Raw genomic sequence first — 19728 nt, 5'->3', positions numbered from 1 at the left:
AAATGTGGCCCCAGGCCTTTCAAACTCATTCTGTAAGCAGGACAAAAATGAATCCACTTACTCATCATGATAGGTTATACCTCGGTTTATCTGAGGACTAAATAATATACTACCTATGAGATATACATATGGCTCCTCAGAAAGATGATTCTTAACACTACAAACTGTAAATCAATCTTTGTTTCAAACAAAGGTATTTGTATGGATCTAAAAACCAACCAACTCCCCCTCCCCACAAAAAATCCAACTAGATTATCATGTACTAAATCAGTATTTGTCCAAAAGAATGAAAAACATCTGTCCAGTAGAGTTACAGACTAATTAAAGAAACCAATCCTCTTTATAAAACTTACAATTCAGTGGATTCCATAAAAGATTATATAAATTAGCTAAATTTATAGAGTAAAAATTTTAAAATTAAGAAAATAGTTAAGAAAATTTAAAAATTAAGAATATAAATAAATAAGTGAATTTTCAAAATAGGCTTTTGCATTCAACAGAAAAAGCTTTACCTTTAAGTGATATTATCTAGAAAACAATTCAATAAGCCTCTGAAACCATATTTTGTTAACTTACTGTTCATTCATTGACTCTTAGTGAGTATTCTATAAACCGGCTTTCACAATGCAAGGAAAGAAAAAGGGGACCAAAGTGTTCTGACTGGATATCCATTATATTCAATAGTGAATTACACTCATTATGACCAGAAAGGATTCAAGGAGAAAAAAACAAACAAACAGAAGAGGGAGGAAACCGAAAAAATGTATTCTTTCTTACAAAGGAGCAAGGATAGCATTTCAAGTGAGGTCACAGAAGATTTTGTCAGTCATTCCATTAGTCAGTCAACAGACATTAACTGTGTACCTAAATGCACTTTGGGGGCACCATGAAATAGCAGTAAATAAACCAGTGTCTTTACATTCAAAGAGCTGACATTTTAGTGGAGGAGAGACAACCATAAACTCATAAACAAATACATTGGGTAATTTCAGGCATCAGTATCAGTAAGTGCCATGAGTGAAATAAAATAAGGTCATAGCTTACAGGGTAATGTGGGAGGGGCTCCACTTTAGGTTGGGATAGTGAGGAAAAGCCTCTGTAGATCAGGGCTTCAAAGCCTTCAAAGAGAAGAAAAAGCAAGTACAAAGACTGGAACAAGCTGAACAGAAAGAAGATGAATGAGACAGGAAAGTGGACAGAGAAGAGTTTAGTGGTAAATTTGAGGGTCCTATCACGTAAGACTTGTAGGCTGTAAGTCACAGGCTTGATTCAGTAGATACAGAATAGAACTCTGTACCCACAATAATTAGGAATTTACATTAAATAGCTACAAGAACTTTGTGACAATTAAATGTATTATTAGGTCACCAAAATGAAGCTCAATAAATTCCACAAACTAAGATAGGTCACATTCTTTGATTATATGTAATATATGTAGAAAGATCAAACCAAGGGATGGTTAAAAACTTCTATGTACTTTGTAAATAAAATAAATCATTAAGATTTCATGATACTATTGTCAATAACTTCAAAGCAGTTTTCTGAGGAAGCTGTTGATAACTTTGCTTAGTCTAGAAGACTCAAAGGATACAAGCAAAGTAGTCCAATGTGAGTTATATAAATACTTCCACGATCCATTAACACTGGCTTAGGACTAACCTTAGGCAACGGGGATAGAGTATTGAATAAGACACAGGCATACACATGAAAGAGAATATTTGCAGTAGTACTAAGAGGGATGATCAAAAAATGACAGAAATACATGAAAATAAAGTACAAATACACATACATTTTACCATGAATTTGCTTTCACTATAGAAATCTTATGGACATTGGCAAAACCCCAAATCAAACCCAACCTAAACCAAGGAAACCTAAATAAGGGGAAATGACCCTACTTATTATTTAAGAAATCTCCTTTACATTTTATGATTAGAATCCTTTACGGTAATTAAATCATCATTTTAATTACACAACAGTCCTATTTACTACTGGTGGTGATTTGAAAGGAAATAAAAGTGATTTTTAGTTTTAAAATAATTATTTAACACAAAAGTTTCTGAGTATATTTTTAAGGTCTTCTGATGTAAAATGTATGAGGCCTTGCAAACACTAGAGGTATTTTTTTCTGCTAAAACTCCATTTTAAAACAACTATATTTTTTAATCTTAAAAAATAATTTTATCATTCTCAATATAGAGAAGCCTGTATGAGAAATATATTCTTTTAAATAGGAATAATTTGGAACCTTATATCCTAAACCAAGTCTCGAAGCTCTATACAGTCACCTGAAAATTATTAATAGCTGAAAACTATAAAAAATAATATTTTATAGCTTCTTCTTTACCATTAACCCAGAAGCTAGGTAGTAAATTATTACAGCATTTTCCCCTCACATAAAACCTCAGTTCAGACAAAGTCCTACTCACTGAAGGTAAATTTAGTTAAGACAACTAATGTTAGTTCAATGTTGTTAAATACAACAGATTTGGGCTTTCTTACACTTTTCTCTTTTCCAAATCTCTCTCAGTCATGCCAAGTGTGTTTTGAATTTGGTCTCTAATACCACTGTGCAATTTCAGAGCCTGAACAGAATCTATGCTGCATCACCGTATCTCCTATGGTGCTTCTAAGTTAGTTACAAATGTTCAAGAGCCGTGTGAAGCACTGCCATCTACTGGGAATGTCTGGTAATCACAAGGAACAAATAAAACATTTTATTAAAATGTTTAGGAGCACTACACTAATACAGTGGAAACATGAGAAGAATCATATAAATCACTCTGTCAAGGAGAATAAAATCTAGTGAGGAACACAGATGAAGACAGAATTAACCATAGCAAATTGTGATATTATAAGGAAGACTATGGTAAGTGCTAGAAATGTGCAAAGAAAGGGAGTAGAGAGGGAACACAGAAAAGGTGTAATTCATTCTGAGTGGTGAACTAGGAAACACTTCACAGAAGAAGTTATATTTGGCAGATTCAAAAGAACAGTGGATTCAACAGATGGATGTGTGGAGTGATAATATATAATTTTGCACTAGTAACTCTTAATCTCAACTAACAATACTATGACTTAAGTAAGATCAGTTTCATCTGGGAAAAAAAGGGGGAAGGAACAAATGGTTTTGTGTGGTTGGAACCTACGGTAGGTAAGGAATATAATGGAAAAGTTAAAATCAGACAAACAGATCAGGCTTCAATAGCCTTTAATGTCCAGCTAAAGAATTTAAACATTTTTCTTAAGATAACAAACAGCAAGTCATCAAAGGCTGATGAGCACAGTAGTGATAAACTATACAATTCGAATTTGATTATATTATGAAGATGCCAATATGTAGGATGAATTAATGTTATATATTTATTTTTATATATCCATATTATACCTAAATATTACATATCCATATATCTTATATTATATATTTATAATTAAATCACATGTAACAAAGCTATAATATATAATTTTACATATTTTACTTCATAGAGTTTATAAATTATATATAGAAAGTTATCATACATTTATAATTTATAAAATATTTATAAATTTACAATTGCTTCAAAATATATGTAATAACAATAATAATGTGTATCTGTGTACGTATGTACAGAAAGCACCAGCAGCAGGCCTGCAATCCATTTTCTCCCTCAACTGGGAATGCTCAGGAAGAAAGATGTCCTGGTCAAATCCCCTCGTAAACATGCTAATGACAGACCTCCTGGCAAATGTACTAAATGGTATTTACTTGACCTCTAATGTTCTACAGTTGCAGAAAAGCCTTATCTTTGTAGTGCTTTTAGCTGATGGACACGGTCTCTCTAGGTGGCTCAATGCAAACAGACCAGAACATATGGACTCCTGGGGCCTGGCTCCCTCAAAAAACATCACTAAGCTCTCTATGTATCAAGATATCAAATAGAAACATCTCACAATCAAAATCTGTTTCGTGCAAATGATGCCCTGCATGCTCTTTTTCGAGACCTCACCAGTAAAATCTGGGCCAGAGCAGATTCACTGGGGCAAGAAAAGAGAGGAGTGAAGGCAGTTTCCAACTTCTCTGTGCTTCACCTTTGTCTCACAACTACCTGTATCCTTGAAATTATTCCTAAGTTGTGCATTAGCTAAAATCTCTGATTTCTGGGTGTCTACTTTGAGTATTTCAACCCTTTGTGTTTTATGTATGTATCTGCGTGTTTGCACATATTTTTAATTCATACGGTAAAAGTGAACATGTCCTAAAGAGCCTTCTAATTCCATCCCTACTGGAGGATATGAAAAGTGAAAATCACTTTCACAACTTACTGCATGTCCTTCCTAATACACGTACCCTACTGTACTCCAGCCTAAACTCTAAATGTAGGCAAGAACTTTGCTAACTATATCCACAGCACGTAGAACCACGTAGCTGGCACACTGCAGGTGGTTAATAAATATTCACTAAATGAACAAGTGAGCATATAAACATACTACATGTTTTTTCCTTTACACAAATGGGATTGAAAAGCTTGCCTTTTTAATGAAGAACATAACATAGATATCTTTTAAGCCCAGTTCATATAAGTCTACCTCATTCTTTTTAAAGACTGCAAAGTAGCATTTTATTTTATGAATGTAATATAATTTATTAAATCATTTCTTCTTTTGTTGGACATTTCAGTTGTTTCCGACATATTTTGCATTAACAAGAAAGCCTCAGTGAATATTGGTGTAAATGTATCCATGTGTTCGTGCTATTATTTCCACAGGTTAGATTTCTAGAAGTAAAAACACAGTTTACTGAGTGTTTTCAAATTACATTCTTTTCCATTTTTGCCAATCTAATGGAAGAGAAATGTGTCATATTGATTTGGATTCGTTTTAAGTATCCTTTTGATGAATCTCAATATTTTTATTTCTGCTGTAAAGTGCTTTTTCCAAGTTAAAAAAAACATATTTCTTATTCATTTATAATAACCTTTTAGTTATAAACGACATTTAAGCTTTATTTTACGGGCTACGAATAATTTCTGTTATTCTGTCTTACATTTTAACTTTCTGGAGGTGTCTTTACCGGTCAGAAGTTTTTAATATTTACATATCCAAATGTGTGAAACATTTCCTTTATAACCCTTGGAGTTTCGCATTTTACTTAGAGCTTCTCCACCCCAAGGTTATTTTTTAAATAGTCCATTATAGCACTGAGTTTTGTTTGGTATAGTTAAATCATTAATTCATGTAGAATTTTATGGTGGATTTATCAGATGAAAACACATTATTTTAAAACATTTTAAAATGTAATATAACTTCCTAAAGTTTTATACCCCCTTTTTTATATTAAATTCCCATACCATTTCTGGATCAGACATGCAGGATCTAACTAGTTACTGGGGGAGTGTTAAGAAAGAAGGAAAACTTGAGTGTGACTCCTACACACTCAGTCTGGGCTTGAGAACCAAGTGGACTGCAATGCCGTATATGAACATACAAGGAAGATGACAGAGTTTCTGACACACTTAGCAAGAGTTATCTATGGGATATCAAAGCAGAAACATACAACTGTGTATGGATATGACTAAAGTCAGTGGGGAGATGTGGACAATATGCAGAGATTTAGGTGACACAGGCATAGGGTGTTGTTTTCCCAGGGTAAATATTTAGAATGAAAAAAGAAGGCAGCAAGTGACAGAGTCCTGTGTTGGAGGAGGTCACATAGAGGATGTGATGGCCAGTTAATCCATGAGCTGGACCTTGGCAATCAGAGGATTCTACCCCCTTTCCAGTCCCTGGAATATGCATTCCGCTTGCCCTCCCCGAGCTCGGAGCTTTCCCCAAGGACGCAAGCTTGAGAGAGCAATGTGGTGTTGAGACCATCTGGACGGTATATGTGACTGAACAAATTTTGGTTTGGATAATTTATGAATAACCACAAAGGTCCAAAACTAGAGACAACATGTACAAGTCCCTTTTTGAAAATAATGATTAAGATTATACACATTACACCTGCAACTAACACTGTGAATCGACTACACTTCAACAAAAAATAAGAATTATTTAAAAAAAAATGTTGGGTGACAAAACATACAAAAAATAAAAGAGATTATGCACATTAGATGATTATATTTCATTTTATCTAGTATATAAGGAAAGTAGAAATCATGTCCAGATTTTCTCCGGGGGAGTGGTGAGGCATGGAGAGAGGGGATGAAGAACTAATATTCTCCTGTCTTCTGCCATATTTTGATACTGCCTTGTTAATATTAGATTTAACTTTAAAATACAGGTTTAGAATAGAAGTTTTTCTGTATTTGTTTTGGATAACTTAAGGAGACTTCAATAAAATAAGACTTGGAAGGAAGAAAGATAAGGTACTTTCAACATAAAAATGAAATAGCTAAAGATTTCTCCACACTACAGTTATCTTTATCTTCATGAACAATACATGTTAATATTTCTTTGAATGCCACATTTAAGTTTAAAAACTTTATCCCTCAAAATAAGGTTACAAATAACATCCTCTTACCTGCCGTAAAGTACGGGCCACTATGCTTTCTAATACTGGTCCTCTATCTTCATGCAGTAAATGAACTTCATCAAGAATAAGAAGCTTTACTATTTGGGAAAGAGCTACATCCCCAACACTCTTTCTTGTCACGACATCCCATTTCTCTGGTGTGGTCACAAGCATCTATAGAAGACAAGAAAAGATAATCAAATAAAAAGGGGGAAAGGTCACACATTCAATTTCCACTGTGTCATTCAAAAAGAAATATGATTGAACACCTACATACAGATCAAATAAAAAGTGTTAAAAATATCCCAGAGTGATATCTGATTCACTGTAGACACAGCCACTTCAAGAGGATCTTTCTTTAGGCTGCTATATTAAGCAGTTAAAACTCAATGAAAGTAGGTTGTCAGTAAATTGTAGTGTGAAGTGAACAAAATACCCAAGCTTATTTAAAAATATGCCTTACAAAGGAAAAAAAAATGACATTATCTTTTAAACAAGTATGTCCTGATAATGGCTTTTATCTGAAAAGGGACAAATAAATGAATGAAGCATTAAAAGGAAACCAGGAATCCACTCTAGGAATGGTCATCTGTTTATACCTTTCCAAATTTGGAGCAAACTTTACTACCGATAGAAAGTTTTTAAAAACTACCCTTTACTATCAACTAGTACACGTAGTACTTTATACCAAAAATCGACGTGTACATTACAGCCTAACTGGCACATAATAGCAACGCAAACAATGAGTCACCAGCAATCCAGGGCACTGAGTGCAGGAGGTAAACCCAGGGTATTTATGTAAAGTTCTTGGAAGAGACCATTTGACATGAAGCTGTGATTATGAATCTGTTTGCTTCTACATACTGAATTATTTTTATCCCCTAAAAGAATACCATGGCAGAGAAAAAGATGAGTTTAATAAACTCTCTACTATTATACTAATACCTAGTAATATTATACCAGGAAATAAGCCCATTTGTGGATAATTCAAAGAACACATGAGTTAACAAGTCAGAACCAAAGCTTTTCTTAGCCAGTATATCACATTATAGAGACTGATGATAATCAACTCTCAACTGTGCTTTGAAGAGGTTAAACGAAACAAGGGTGAGACTGTGCTTTCAACATTTTTGTTATGTTGTATCTGTTTGGAAGTCACTTATGGAAATAATAATCCTATTTCCTTAGACTGTAAATGGTATATAATTCTTAACAAACGCATAATCCAAGTCTGTCGATATAACCTGTTGCATTATTAGAGATATCACTGCTATCATTCTGAAATGAACTAGATCAACCACAAAATTTAGCAGTTGTACTTCCACATAACATTAATTGGCAAATTATTAATGAAATAGATTAAGGCATTCATATCTAAGGTGTGAAATACTACAAATCCAAAGCTACCTAGTTAATTTGCTAAAGCTAAATGGCAATGTTGAGATGACATCAAACTTTACAGAGAAAAATATGGAACTGGAATTAAGTATAAACAGATGTACAATGAATTTTGAGATTTAAAATGAGTTGAAACATTCACAGTGCATTAATTAACATCTTTTATATTTCAATAAATTGAAACAGAACTTCTACTTTGAAAATGACAAATTTAAAATAACCCAAACTATATCATTATATACATACCCAGGGATCATTTTCTAACAATCCTTTCATTAAAAGTGCTAAAAAACATGCCTATGTATTTTCAAAAACAGCAATTTTCCTAAACTGTAAGTTCATGTCATATTAAAATATAAAATAAGTAAGTTTATTATTAGTAAATTTTAGGAAAGCTACAAAGTACACTATTAAATTATAACAATAAACACAAAGCTTGCCTACCTATCCCACCATGAACTTAGAATACTCTGCCATCACTTTCTTGTAATTAACTTCCAAAGATAATACTGTGGTAACAATTAAATTGTAAAATCAAAACTTTCAGATATCAGAACTGTACTATCAAAGATTTTTATCCACTTTAGCATTTTGTTTTTTATAGTTTACTTTCAGCATAGTGAGAAATGGCTTCATTTATATTATTATTTCATTAATCTAATTCCCTGAATGAAAGTGGCTAGAAAATAAAGTGTCACTTTTGCTTAATGAATTGGAACTCATGCAAGACATTTCCATCTGCTCTTGTATTAGGGCATGGGTTAACTGTCAATATTTTTACTGTCAGCTCATATTTCTCTCAATACATGTACTTATTCCCTCAGGAGTATAAAAATCATTATTCCAAACTGTTTCAATTTTAGCTTGACCACTGGGAAAATGGCAGAGTTGTGTTGCTATCTACCAGCACTGAGCCAAGAATTTGCTGTATTCTTTTTTAAAATGCTCATGTGTTGGACAGCAACGTTGGATCTAACACTTGCCAGAACCACTTCAGTTGGTAACTCACTTCAACATTAATATTATCTTTTTGCCTTTTAAAACATTGTGATGTAGGTGACATCACTTTATCTTGCCTTCCTTTTATTTTGGTTTTGGCTCTATTGAGTTATCACTGATATGTAACGTATGTAAATTTAAGGTGTACGATGTGATGATTTGATACGCATACATACCACAATAAGGTTAGTTAATTATCTCCATCACCTCACATAATTACCTTTTCTGTCTGTGTGTGGTGATAGTATTTAAGGTCTAGCCTCTTAACAACTTCCGTGTATGTAATACGGTAATGTTAATCATACTTGCCATGCGGTACATTAGGTCCCTGGAACACATTCATCTTTGAGCCAGAAGTTTGTATACCTTAACCAACATCTCCCCATTTCCCCCATGCCCACGTTCCTAGCAACCACCATTCTACTCTTTATTTCTTTGAGTTTGGCTTTTTATATTCCATACGTGAGAACATACAGTAATTGTCTTTCTCTATCTGACTTACTCCACTTAGCATAATGATCTCAAGGTCTATCCATGCTGTGGGAAAAGGCTGGGATTCTTTCTTATGACTGAATAATATTCCACTTTATGTATATGCCACATTTTCTTTATCCATTCATTTCTTGGTAAACCCTTAGGTTATTTACATGTCTCAGCTATTGGAATAATGCTGCAAAGGACAGGGGAGTGCAAATATCTCTTCAAGATAATGATTTCACTTCCTTCTGATATATAACCTGAAGTGGAACTGCTGGATCATATGGTAGTTCAAACTGTTTAAGAAAGCTTAAAACTGTTTCCCATAGTGGCAGTACCAATTTACACTTTTACCAAGTGCACAAGGGTTCCCTTTTCTCCCCAGTATTTGTTATCTTGTCTTTTTTTTTTTATAACAAGTTATTCTAACAGGTGTAAAATAATATCTCATTATGGTTATGACTTGCATTTGCCTGATGACTAGTGATTTGAGCATCTTTTCATATACTTGGTGGCCATTTATATGTCTTTGGGAAAATATCTATTCAAGTCCCCTGTCCATTATTAACCAGATTTTTTTTTTGGCTATTGAGTTTTATGAATTCCTTACATATTTTGGATATTAACTCCTCATCAGATAGATGGTTTGCAAGTATCTTCTCCCATTCTGCCTTTTCATTTTGTTTTCTTTTGCTGTGCAGAAACTCATTTTTGCTTTTGCTGCATGTGCTTTTGGTGTCATATCTGAAAATCATTCCCAAGACCAATTCAAGGAGTTTTTTCTCTACGTTTCCTTCAGGTAGTTTTACAGTTTTAGGTCTTACATTTAAGTCTTCAATCTATTTTGAGTTATTTTGTGTCAGTTGTATGAGAGGGGCAACCATTTTCATTCTTCAGCATATAGTTATACACTTTCCTTCATATCACTTATTAAAGAGACTCCTTTCCCAACTGAGTGTTTTGGCTCAACTGTCAAGTATTAGTTGATGGTACGTGTGGGGGTTAATTTCTGGGGTCTCTATTCTGTTCCATTGGGTCTATGTGTCTGTTTTTATGCCATTATCATATTTTTGGATTACAATAGTTTTGTAATAAAGCTTAAAATTAGGGGGTGTGATGTCTCCAGCTTTGTTCATTCTCAGGATTGCTTTGGCTGTTTGGGGTGTGATTCCATACTTTTTCTTTTTTGTAAAAAATGATAATGGAATTTTGATAGGGACTGCATTGAAACCACAGATGGCTTTGGGTAGTATGGTCATTTTCTTACTATTAACTCTTCCAGTGCATGAACATGAGCTATCTTTCCATTTATTTATATCTTCTTCAATTTCTTTCCTCTATGCCTTACGGTTTTTGGTATACAGATCATTCACTTCCGTAGCCAAATTTATTCCTAAGTATTTTATTGGTTTTGATGCTACAGTATATTGGATTGTTTTCTTCATTTCTTTTTCAGATAGTTCATTATTAGTATATAGAAATGCAACTGATTTCTGCTTGTTGAGTTTGTATTCTGCAATCTTCCTGAAGTTGCTTATTAGTTGCAAGTTTTTTTTGGCAGAATCTTTAGGGTTTCCTATATATAAAGTCACATCTTCTGCAAACAGAGACCATTTCACTGCTTTCTTCCTTCAAAAGACCTTTATTTTTCTTGCCTAATTTCTCTCACTTAGGACAATGCTGAATGGGAGTGGTGGTAAGAGTGGGCACCTTTGTTTTGTTTCCTTTTTTTAAATTTAAATTTTAATTTTTTTTTCTTTTTTACCCCTTTTCCTCTCCTGGTAACCATAAGTTTGTTTTCCATATCTGCAAGTCTGTTTCTGTTTTGTAAGTAAGGTCGTTTGTCTTTTTCGTTTTTTTAGATTCCACATATAAGTGATATCATATGGTATTTTTCTTTCTCTCTCTGGCTTACTTCACTTAGAATGACATTCTCCAGGTCCATTCATGTTGCTACAAGTGGCATTATTTTATTCTTTTTATGGCTAAGTAGTATTTCATTGTATAAATACACCACAACTTCTTTATCTAGTCATCTGTTGATGGACATTTAGGCTGTTTCCATGTCTTGGCTATTGTAATAGTGCTGCTATGAACATTGGGGTATCTTTTTGAATTAAGGTTCCCTCTGGGTATATGCCCAGAAGTGGGATTGCTAGATCATATGATAAGTCTATTTTTAGTCTTTTGAGGACTCTCCAAACTATTTTCCACAGTGACTGTACCAAACTACATTCCCACCAACAGTGTAGTAGGTCCCTTTTCTCCATACCCTCTTCAGCATTTATCACTTGTGGACTTTTCAATGATGGCCATTCAGAGTGGTGTGAGGTGATACTTCATTGCAGTTTTGATTTTCATTTCTCTGATAATTAGTGATATTGAGCATTTTTTCATCTGCCTATTGGCCATTTGTCTGTCTTCATGGGAGAATTGCTTGTTTAGGTCTCCTGCCCATTTTTTGAATTGGGCTGTTTGCTTTTTATTATTAAGTTGTATGAACTGTTTGTATATTCTGGAAATTAAGCCCTTGTTGGTCTCATATTTTGCAATTATTTTCTCCCATTCTGTAGGCTGTCTTTTGTTTTGCTTATGGTTTCCTTTGCTGTGCAAAAGCTTATAAGTTTAATTAGGTCCCATTTGTTTATTTCTGCTTTTATTCTTATTGCTTGTCAGAAGAAAACAGACCTTATATAAAGTTTAAAACAGGTGAAACTAATTCAAGGTATCAGAAGCTAAGACAGGAGATACCTCAGGGAAGGAAGAAGGGCACAGCAGATGTGAAAGGGATGAGAGGTTCTGAGGTATGGTAGTATTCCATATCTTCATCTGGGTGGTACTCATATCGATGTATTCACTTTAGGAAGATTCATCAAGCTGTTCACTTATAATTTCTGTACTATTCTGTGTATGCATTTTACTTTAGCAACAGTAATCTGTGCATATACAGGCTATTATAATTATATATAACTTATAATTAAAAACACAAGTTAAATGGCAAGAAAGCATAGCTGAACTGAACAGGTAAAAAGTGAGTAAGTTTGCCAGACAAAAAAAGACAGAATAGTATTCTTTGTACTTCTAATATACATTGATCACTATCTCTTGTGTGACTGTGTGTGTAAATTATGTCTTTCTATGTACACTGCAAGCATCTTAAGAAAGGGACCAAATACGAAATTTTTACATGGAAGTCTAAGTTCTTCAACCTCTTGATTGGAAATACATAAATTTTTTAATATAGATACAGCTTCTAAATTTAGGCCAATTTCCTTGCTTATCTACCAATCTCCTCAGCTAGCGACCTCCATAAGCGCCAAAAGCAAAAAGATAAGAAAATTCAAAATATTTATGAAAAGTCTTTGAACCAAGAAAAGAAATTAGACACAATATTTAGAATTTAGAATTCATAATTCCCGTTTATTTCCTTAATGTTATTGTTGTTGCTCTCTATTTAAAAATTAAATCTATTCTTGTCTTTTTATATTCATATTTTTCATATACAGGCCAATCCATAAAATCTTCTAATTTTAATAAATTAATTCATTAAAAAGAAAAAATCATCTTAAAATTATACTACAATACATATCCAGCCTAAGAGACAGAGAATGCTTGTGATGTTTTATATTTAACAAATCCTGTTATATCTTTTTAAAGTTATACAAATCACACTGATAGCCTACTGAATTTTAAACATTTTTAAAAACCATTTTGACTGTTGGAGCAGTTTTTTTCCTTGAGGCATGTGGCTATAAATTAAAATTAGATTTAAAATGTGAAATCAAAGGAATACAAGAAATTTTTAAATACTTTCTTACCTTTATAACATTTGAAATTGATTTAAAAAATTTTAGTACTTAAGACTGTAGAAAAATTTTTAATTGTTTAAACTAATTACATAAATGGCTTTTTAAAAAAACCAGAATGGTAAAATATCAATATATAGTAATTAAAATCCAAGAGTATATTATGACATTTCATCAGATCTCAAGAACTATTGATTTTAAACCACACCATCGTTTTATGTGTCACTAAGAAGTAAAAAAGAGCTATGAAATAAAAATTTTAAATGTCTTACAATTGATGAAATATTGTGTACTTTGTAAAAAATGTCAGGCATCTATTAACTAAGCTATAGAACAATATTCAAGAATGCTTGCTTAATACATTTTCTATGTTGAAAACAGTCAGCCTGGAGTTGTTACAAATCACATTCTAATGCTATAGATGCAGACTAGGCAATAGTTTTGCAGGATTTATAGTCTGTCTTCCTTTTTAAAATACATAATCACATACTTACTCAACCAACAAGCTTATAAATTACATGAATGTTTTAATTTAAGGATTAAATCTAAAATGTCACACAGCCTAAATTCCATAAACATACATATAATTACAGTTATACCAACCTCTGCTATACAAATGTCAGCTCTGATTGATGGCAACTGCCCCCGTAATGGAACCTGACAGCTTGCAGACTATACCTGCCCCTTGGGACACTACAACAAATCAGTTAGTTCCAACTACTTCCTTTTCTGCCTTTTCTATATTCCCTCCTCTCCCATCAACTCACACACATGCGTGCTCACTCACACATGTAAAGCACAAGGTCCTCTGAAGTATCTAGTTATATTTATCTACGTCAAGGAACACAGCTTTCAATTATAAAATGAAAATATAAAAATTAATTGGAAAATCTCCAAGTACAAAAGTATTCTTATTGCATATTCTTTCTTGAAATTACAGATATGGTCGAGCTAAAGCTTTAAGAATGTAATCTGAAATGTATCTTGGCATTTTCATGTTAGAAAAAAATCCTCTGTGATACTATTTTTAGTTAAAAAGTTCAAAAATAAATATCTACTAAATAAACAAAGTATAATTCAGTAAGAAATTCTAGTAGTTTTGAAGGAAAAGAGCATGGAGTGCTAGGAGTAAGGGAGAAAATGCTCCTATAATACATAATTCAAAATTGAACACTTAAGATAATTCTTTCCAGACTACATGCATTTATAACTGGGGCAGAATTAACTTTGTAGTTCTTTTTGTTGATTTAAAACACAATCCCAGAACATATATACTGAACTCTAGTCTCATTAACTTAAGTGTGTGAAGGATCCAATGCTTGGTTATCCTACAACTTAACTAATTACACATAATAGAGAAAAATACAAAAATTGTTTATATCGGGTGTGTACAAGCCATAAAGACCTTGCTCTCATCATTCTAACTACTTGTCTGTATTACCCCAGGATTTCATCCCATTAAAGTCTCATAGAGCAAAGGTCTGATACAACTTACAATGATTCCTATTCTGCTCACTCATAGAAGATAGGTTATTGAATGTGACTAATTTATGGTAGAAACCTGTCCCATTGTAAATCCTATCCTGAACAATTGGGATATGGCTCATAGAAAACGGGTTTCCTTGGTTTATTATAGAGTAGTTTTTTTTTTTTTTCAGATCAAACTAGTATATATGCCTTTTGAAAGGGGGGGAAAAATCCTCTCTCATATAAATTTGCACATTTGATTGTCATCACCTCTTTCCTGCCACATGTGCAAAGCTCAGTTTGAGGATCAATTTCTTACTAAAATGAAATACCTTAAAATGTCATATTGTAATACCAAACCACTAAAACCTCAACTGCAATGGGATATATATATATATATATATATATAGAGAGAGAGAGAGAGAGAGAGAGAGAGAGAGCGCTCTATATAGATATCTATATATATATTCCACAGCTCTTCACAAAAATAATACCAAAATAATACCAATTTCATCTTTTCAAACTAATTCTAGATATTCAAAATTAAGATATTTTGGTAATTCAAGAATAATTAATCAAATTTGGGTTCTATTATCAGGAAGAAGAGACAGGTGAAGTGAAGTTTCTAAAACCTTATGAAGAAATTATGGCAGGACATAAGTGGCTGAAAATGACTGCAATTAAGGAAACTAGTTGTCTTTATTGTTTACCTACTTCTATTATTTGAACCCTATTTTACTTTTTAAAAAAAAGGCAGGACATGTGTCCTATTTAATCATAATTTATGGTTATCCAAAGGAGAACTTCTCTCCTTTAATAAAATAAAAGTTTGCTATTAAGTCATTCAACTCAATGTCTTCAGATATTTGTCTATGGTTAAGAATACAAAGCAAAAGGCAGGAAGCTTAGAAGCTTACACTTCAAGGAGAAAACACAGCAAAGAAGTGAAATGTGGTCCAAACTCTCTCTCATACAATGTTTTGAAATCCAAAGGTCACCTATGAAGGAGCAGCTAACTTGTTCAAGCAACTGCCACTGAATCAGCCCACAACTCAGGATATAAACTACACATACAGCAACAATATAACTACAGTGCAGAACCTAGTGAAATTATATACCTTTCTACATTTTTCCCCTCCATTCTCTTCCATTTTCTACAATTTAACAAACTTACAGCACAGAAAAGGGGATCAAAAACAATTACTTGTTATTGATGTTGAAGTGGCTTAACAGAAAACTCATATTCAATAAAAACAAGGCTTAGGAAACTGATAAAGGAGAAAAGCAAATATGCCCAAAGGATTAGCCAATATAGTATCTGTGAGTAAGTATAAAACCTGGCTCTACGCTTTATTAACACCCAATTGAAAAAGAAAAACTGGGAGTTACGTTAGCAAAATGGCAGCACAGGAATTTCTAGCATTTCCCCTCCCCTTAGAAACATCTGTCTGCACGCAAAAATTGCTTCACAGGAGCCAAGGATTCCAGGTGAGCAGGTGTGTGAAGCACAGAAATAAGAAAAGAGACAGTGAGAAAGGCAGGAAAGATGAGTTTATGTTACCCCCGTTAACCCTCCTCTCTACCCTGGCGACCCAGTGCAAAGAGAGATACCTTCCCCATTGGAGAAGATAAGTGAAGGGAGAGCCCAGCTTCACCTCACACCCCAGAACCGGCCTGCTCCAGCACCAGGCCAACCCCAAGGCCCTAGGTGCCTCCCTGCAGGCTCTCCCAAACCCAGGTCCCCGTCCCACCAACACCTATTAGCTCCCACAACCCAGGCAGCATCCATGGCACCTAGATTTCTTTTAAGCAAATCACTCACCAAAATGATTTTACCATAATAACTGCACTGGCTAAGTGCTGAAGCTGCAGTGTGGTTTTGCCTGTGTTGGGTATTTTCACTACCTTTACTAATTTATCATGGAGAAACAGCTTCGTATTTTACTTAGTATTTGTTTGATTGTTAGTGATGTTTATCATCTTATTTTATGAAACTTTACATTCTTCCCCTGTAGGAAGAATCTATTCTTGCATCCAATGTTTGGGTTTATATAATCAATTTGCATAAATTCACCTGTTAATAGAGATATTAAGTATAGCTAGTGGAACCATTTTAAATGGCAATTTGGCAAAATCTATCAAAATTTAAAATGTGCAAACCCCAGGTCCGGCAATCTCATTTTCAAAATTCTATCCTAGAACGAAGGTGTACAAACACAGACATACATGAAGTTCTTTAGAAGGCAATAATGTAGATCTATACACACTGGCATTAATTGGCAAAAGGTTATACATTTTATACAAACACATGTACATAAATATGATCTCATTATTAAACTAAAACAAAACCATATATACATATATTTCTCTACATGCTGTAGCTCCTGAGCTGAAATGTTTAGGAGGCTTTTTAAAACCACAATACTCTAGTAATATTTCCTTTTCATTGGCTTCTGTAGCATCTCTGTGCCCATATTTTCTATGTCAGCATCTATTACACTCTATTACTTGCTTAAATGTTTGTCTCCCTCAAGAAACCACAGGCACAGAAAAGGCAGGGACAGTGATCCTCTTGACAGCTATTGTATCTACAATGTCTTTAAGTGGTCTGCCACATTGTACGTACTCCAGGACTGTGGATGGCTTATATGTTTTTTGCACATAGTCATTATTAACTCCACAATGTTAACTATTCTTGCCTAATAAGAAAATAACAAATATTTCTATGTAGAAAATAAATTCTACATAGTAGGATTTATATAACTTATGTTCTATACAGATATTTAGGTACAAAAAGTTACGTTTAAGATACTGCCACATAATGGACTTTGTGAATTAGCCAGGGAAATGCTCTCCTCCCTAATCTGTTCATGTAAATCTACCAAACTGAAAAATCTAAAAGCTTATATAAGGCAACAGACCCATTTACTGAGACCTAGACAAAGAAGGCACTGGCACCCCATTGCCTACCCTGTGGCCTTGGGGGAGTTATACTCCAGGTGTCTGGTATCCAGATGTTACCACACTTAGGATGAATGTTGTTGAGGAAAGGTGCGATCTTGATGGCTCTTTATGCGTTAAGCTAAATTAAGCTAAGTGGCCTGGATCCTCATCTTTTCAGAAAGAGCAAAACTGTACTTTAGAGTATCATTGAAAGAGGAATGACCATAACTTGAACATTCTGCAATCATGACTCAGATGTTTATAACACTCCTCTCCTGTCCCCTCCCTCCACCCCTCTCAAGCCTGCCCCAGGCCTTGCCCATGAGAACAGGCCAGCTTTTCATTTTCTTATGGCCCTAGGCAATAGCTGAGGACTCCTAACTTAATTTCCTCCAAAGCAAAGAAGAGTGGGTAGTCCTACATAGACTGAACCCTGTATTTCTATAAGCACAATTTATCAATACTTCTAAATCTAAGTATTCTTATAGCCATGTCTCATTTATCAATACATTATCTTTAATATATTGTGAATGCTTAATAAAAACACACTCAATATCTTTCACTCATGCGTTTATCGAACATTTATTGTGTCCCTACTACTATTACAAATCTTAGTTTCTTCCATAGATAAGAAAAAAATAAGAGTACCTATAGGGTTATAATAAAACTTATTAATACAACAGAATAATGACTGCCACAAAATAGGGATCAATTATGCTTCCTAACATCATCAGCATCTACCTCTTCCTCCTCATGGTCATGTGCCCACATGACGCTATGCACTGTGCAATGGCAAGAAAAGATAAAGGCAGACAGCCCTTGATCTCACAGGGTTTTACATTATGGTGGAGGTGGAGTGGCCATAGGCATTATTCAAAAAGCTGTAAAATATAAAATTTAACTTGTGATAAGCTACTGAGGACAAGCAGCATTATGAAAAATTATAATAGGAAGATTTGACTTAACCAGAGAAATCAGAAAAGGCTTTATTAAGAAAGTGACATTTGACTCAACATCTAGAGGATGAAAGGGAATTAATTAAGTGAAGGAGAAAAAAGAGAGTTACAGGCAGAAGCCATCACAGGCACAGAGCAAGTGGGAGAAAACAGAGGCGTGAGAGACTGAAGATAGGCAGAGTGTGCAGCTGAAGCACAGATGATGAGAAGACTGCAGACTGGTGGAAATGAGATGGGCAGGGGCAGACTACTCACTTTGAGCCACTTCCAGAAGTTATTCTTATCACATTCTTATCACTCAGAGTAGCCTGGAAAACTGTGAGTGGCTTTTTTTTGGATTGCTGTTGTTTGTCATGGGACAGAATATGGGAGTAAAACGGGACGGGGTGAGACTGACCAGGCTGTTTCTGGTTACCTGTGGAGAAAGAAATGGAGGGGGCAGATTGGATGCTGGTACTCCAGTCAGAATACTATAAAAGTAATCAAGGTGAGAGATAATTGAAGGCTCAGACCAGAAAAAAGTCTTAGAGGACATGAATGAATGTAAGAAATATTTAGGAGACAAAATCAGTAATCAATAGGAATTGGTGCTGGGTTGACTAGAATCAATGTATATTTAATTATAGGCTATATTTAAGCTAAATATGTCAATGACTTTTTCTAAAAATATATATAATATAAAAATATATATCTTCATTATTTCTAGGTCATTAGCTGCTAACACTTTTACTTATGTGCCAAATTCCTTTCTACAGATTCAACCCCAAGAGCTGTAGGATAACAGTTAAAAAAATAAAGATATTTCAAGGGATCTGCAATTATGAAAGACCACAGAGATAATCTACCCTTTAATATTGAAAATATATCATATTTCTGAGAAAGATGAGTAATTTTTCAAAATGATACTAATATTTGTGGTTAGTGAGTTTCTATCTTATGATACAATGGTGGCAGGATTTTTCTGAAATTTAGTAAGTAACTAGAATACATGGGATGAGCATAGGTATCTTGAATTTTCTTTTATTTTTATGTCTTTGTTTTACAGGGAAACCAGATTGCTTTTAAGGATGCTATGTATTGTATTATAATTTTACAGTAGAAGACATTCTGATTTTTCACTTTAGGAAGAAGAAAATCATAAATTTTTTTATTGGCTTTAGCATGATACACTTGCAAGCAAGGTCCTTAAACT

The 19728-nt window shown here is 33.9% G+C and overlaps 1 protein-coding gene across 3 annotated transcripts in view; it reads right to left on the bottom strand.

Annotated features, from left to right (window-relative positions):
* The window catches only part of ASCC3 (activating signal cointegrator 1 complex subunit 3), a 302695-nt gene that overhangs the window by 167433 nt on the left and 115534 nt on the right, over nucleotides 1-19728 (bottom strand). For all 3 annotated transcript variants that reach the window (XM_010989648.3, XM_031456078.2, XM_064486823.1), the window contains one exon: nucleotides 6500-6664. In XM_010989648.3, coding sequence (XP_010987950.2) covers nucleotides 6500-6664 — 165 coding nt within the window. The remainder of the gene's footprint in view (nucleotides 1-6499; nucleotides 6665-19728) is intronic.

This window comes from Camelus dromedarius, chromosome 6 (assembly GCF_036321535.1).
Source record: "Camelus dromedarius isolate mCamDro1 chromosome 6, mCamDro1.pat, whole genome shotgun sequence".
NCBI classification, from domain to species: Eukaryota; Metazoa; Chordata; class Mammalia; order Artiodactyla; family Camelidae; genus Camelus; species Camelus dromedarius.
Note: the sequence above shows the minus strand (reverse complement) of the source record. Positions and strands in the feature narration are given on the sequence as shown.